This window comes from Branchiostoma belcheri, unplaced genomic scaffold, assembly GCF_001625305.1.
Source record: "Branchiostoma belcheri isolate BF01 breed outbred unplaced genomic scaffold, Haploidv18h27 scaffold15, whole genome shotgun sequence".
Lineage (NCBI taxonomy): Eukaryota > Metazoa > Chordata > Leptocardii > Amphioxiformes > Branchiostomatidae > Branchiostoma > Branchiostoma belcheri.
Window position 1 is genome coordinate 411,198 of NW_017802935.1, and position 3,727 is coordinate 414,924.

Consider the following 3,727-nt stretch of genomic DNA (forward strand, 5'->3'; position numbering starts at 1 on the left):
TGCTGACTGACCCTAGAAAAGAACTGCCAAGCCTAGCCTTTTTTTGGTGGACCCCTGCAAGGGACATGATTTTTTTTTAGCTGATCAACCTTTTCTAGGTCCATGATCTGACACCTGAGTGATGAAACATTGTGCAATGAGTTTTCTAACATTGACATTGAAAGTGTAAGTGTCCTCATGCAATTTTTACTTTTTTTTAAATAATGTATTGTATAAGTTGGATCACTAGAGATCACCAAAGCCTAAAAAAAGAGAGAAAAAAAGATAATCCCTACCTATCGACACCATTGTTTTCAGGACTGAAAAAGGAAACACAGTCAACCTTTTTTCCCTAGGCCCTGCCATTGTCTACTCTGAAAATCTTTGATGCATGCATACAATGATGACTGACTTGCTTTAACCTGGCTGTTGTTTTTCCTGTTGACCAGGAATATTGCCGGACAACATCGATGAGCTTGTGTCAGGGGAGGACAAAGTTCTGGCCTCCATCCACCATGCCGATGGGAGGCCATCCTGTCAGCTCAGGTGAGAAATAACTAAGGGCCTGGTTACATTTGTTGTACAAGCATTCCCAAACTCTTAGGATAGTTGTGCATATCTTGTACAAAATTCAGCTGTTAGGTTAAAGCTCGCGTAGACCCAGACTGAGTGGTTGGTTCTGTCAAGTTTACTTGATAATTCTACGACATCAAATCGTACGACAACTTACATCAAATATGCTTACTTAAGATGACAATTTAATGCAGTAGCGAACAGCCAGTGTCATAAAAATGCAATGTGAAATGACACTCCTTCAAGTGTTGTTAAGTGTAGAAATAAACTTGTTTATTTGACCCTTGATCACATAGTTAACTAGTTGTAGCATGGCTAATTAGAAGCAGGTGGGTGGGAGGCAGGACCGGGTCATTCCCGGCCTGCCAGTGTTGGAAGCGGTTGCAAAAATTATTAATTGTGTCACAAGATGTGTTACAGTTGGGTCATTTCCTAAATGGTTGCGTGACTTGAGATGTTAACGCTTGTTTTATTCCTTCTTCAGGATGTGTGATGTCCCTGCATTAGAGCTGGAGAAATTCCTGGAGGATGTCAAGTGAGTGTCTATTGATATCAAAGGGTGTTGTGGATAGTAAGTAATGAGTGTTCAAAAGGTAAAAGATCCCACAGCCTTCTTTTCAGGCCATAGGGGCAGTTTGTCATTATTCCATTGTGTCTAGGGCATGGATTTTGGAAGATGTAGTCCAATTTGAACTCAATTTCCAACAGAAATCTTGGACTTTCCAAATTTTCAACTGTTCAACTCCAGTCTTTGTCAAGGAACGAGCAGTTATGTTGTGATATGATGTCACAGAAGCGTTTGATTCCTTATTCCTTGACATTTAACTTAAAGATGGGAGTTTAACAGTAACAAATTTGGGGATCTGGAAATTACGGTTCAAAAAACCTGTTTCAGAATGACTAATCTACCAACACAGATGGACTTTCAAGCTAACCCCTGTCTTCTCTCTTCCCCCAACCCGACACAAATGGGATCTACCCCCTGATGGCGTTTGCCATGCCCCACCCACAAGTGTCCAAACCCTCCCTGCCTCCCCGTTGTGTATGTTATCGCAAGGTGGAGCCCAGTTTGAAATGTCTTTTTTCTTCCCTATTCCAGATATGGCATCTACCCCCTGACGGCATTCGCCATGCCCCACCCACAAGTGTCCATCCCATTTTGTGTACATGTATGTTATCGCAAGGTGGAGCCCAGTTTGAAATGTAACCTCTATCTTTTTTTTCTCCACCCAGAAATGGCATCTACCCCCTGACGGCATTCGCCATGCCCCACCCACAAGTGTCCAAACCCCGGCCTGCCTCTCCAGAGGTGGCAGAGTCGGAGAAAAGTGCCACACCCGAGCCCGTGGAGATGGAAAACAGACGGGTGAGTGTTTTGTGCGGGCTCATGTGAGTGCGTGTGTGTGTGCTTGCTGCTTGCGTGTGTGTGTGCACATGCGGGTGCGTGTGTGTGTTTGTGTGCTTGCTGCTTGCGCGCGTGTGTGCACATGCATGTGTGTATGTAGATTTCAAGAAGTGAATATGTGTAAACTGGCGGATGAGGAATTATAGCCAGAGTGTGTATACACTACAAAGTCATGTTGGTGTCCATGTCTGACATTTTTGTTTTTCCCAGGTGAAAAAAATGAGCTGTGATGTCAAAGGTCCAGAAGAAGGACAAGACACTCTATCGGTAAGTCTTCATGCCTAGGGTTTATTTTTACAAGATTACGCAAAATATATTTTTTTTTTAAATACCTACAAATGTACATTGCCATGTTGGGTCTTTGGTTAGGTAATGCTCTTGATATTGCCATTGCCTGACTTGCATTCTTAGTATGAAAGAAGTAGGTACATGAATACTAGTACATTTAACTGATGTTTTGTATGTTCTCTCATTCCCTACAGTTGACCATTAGAATACGATTTGAAGACAAGATGAACAGACAACTGAGCTGTGAATTCAAGCCATGTAAGTAATTACTAGACTAAGTATTGTCCAATATTGTACCTTGTAGATAAATATTCTGACAAAACTGTCATTATGTAGCAAGTGCCAGGGCCTAGTCACCATATATACACCATTATGCTTTGCAAATGTTACCTTTTCTAGTGTTGATTATGACACCTCTCCTAAAATGTTCAAATTTAGGGTTTTCTCTTAGCATTTTCATGAAAATCTGCTGATATTTTCATCAACCGATTAGAGAGCACCTCTCCCCTATGAAATTCTGGGGAGACCCCTGTGATAACAATTTTTTTTTACTATTTTCTCCAGTGGAAGAGCCTTCTCTGTTGGCCTCCGAGCTGGTAGAGTACGGCTTCATCTGTGAACAGGACAAGGAGAAGATCGCCAAGCTGATAGAAGACCACATCAAGCAGCAGCAGCAAGTCCCACCCCTGCAAGTATCCCCTCCCACAGGAGTCACAACCATTGTGACCACAGCTACAACCACTGTTACAACAAGCGCATAGAAGAAGGTCTTATATTATATCATATCAGGGCTGTCTCCAGAGTTAACCCTCAGCCTCTCCTCCTGGTCACCCCTCCTGTTGTAGCCACAACCACTGTTACAACAATTGCATAGGAGAAGTCTTTTTCCAGGGCTGTCTCCAGTCTGAAACTTTTGTCTGTCCCACTCATTTTTTAAATTCCCAACTCTCTGAAATGCTCTAATTGCACAGTTTTTAGAAGCAAGTTTCCATTAATCAGCCATTGTAAGGCAGTGTTCGAAATACCTGTCTGCAGTCTGCAATCTGCAGATAGATTTTCAAGATTGCAGAAGAAAAATTTATACAATCTGCAATTTTGCAGCAGGAAAAATTGGCACTTGGGATTTGACACTTTTGGCCCCAAGGACAGACAACACTAATTTGCATCAACCTTGTCTTGACTTGTTTATCTTTTGTTTCCTTTTGGACTTCCAAAAATTTGTCTTCACTAATTTGCATATCATTTTCAATCAATAGTTCATGCTTATAAACTTGCAAGATTGTAGTATGGAGGCTTGTGTATTTGCAGAAAGTATTTCCAAATTGCAGAACAAAATTCTTACTCTTCTGCAATATTGCAGAGCACTGAAAAAAAGTATTTCGACCACTGTAAGGTATTTTTATGTCACAAAATTATGTCACAAAATTTGTCAGATTTTGGGGGGGGACAGAAGCTACAGCCAAGTGCTTGAAGGAGAAGTCT

At 41.7% G+C, this 3,727-nt stretch overlaps 1 protein-coding gene across 1 annotated transcript in view; it reads left to right on the plus strand.

Annotated features, from left to right (window-relative positions):
* Positions 1 to 3,360, plus strand: part of LOC109465359 (nuclear receptor-binding protein-like) — a 34,284-nt gene extending 30,924 nt beyond the window's left edge. The window contains exons 12-17 of the mRNA XM_019762571.1: positions 1,037 to 1,087; positions 1,786 to 1,918; positions 2,168 to 2,224; positions 2,440 to 2,503; positions 2,810 to 3,012; positions 3,128 to 3,360. Coding sequence (XP_019618130.1) covers positions 1,037 to 1,087; positions 1,786 to 1,918; positions 2,168 to 2,224; positions 2,440 to 2,503; positions 2,810 to 3,006 — 502 coding nt within the window. The 3' untranslated portion in view covers positions 3,007 to 3,012; positions 3,128 to 3,360. The remainder of the gene's footprint in view (positions 1 to 1,036; positions 1,088 to 1,785; positions 1,919 to 2,167; positions 2,225 to 2,439; positions 2,504 to 2,809; positions 3,013 to 3,127) is intronic.
* The last annotated feature ends 367 nt before the right edge of the window (positions 3,361 to 3,727 follow it).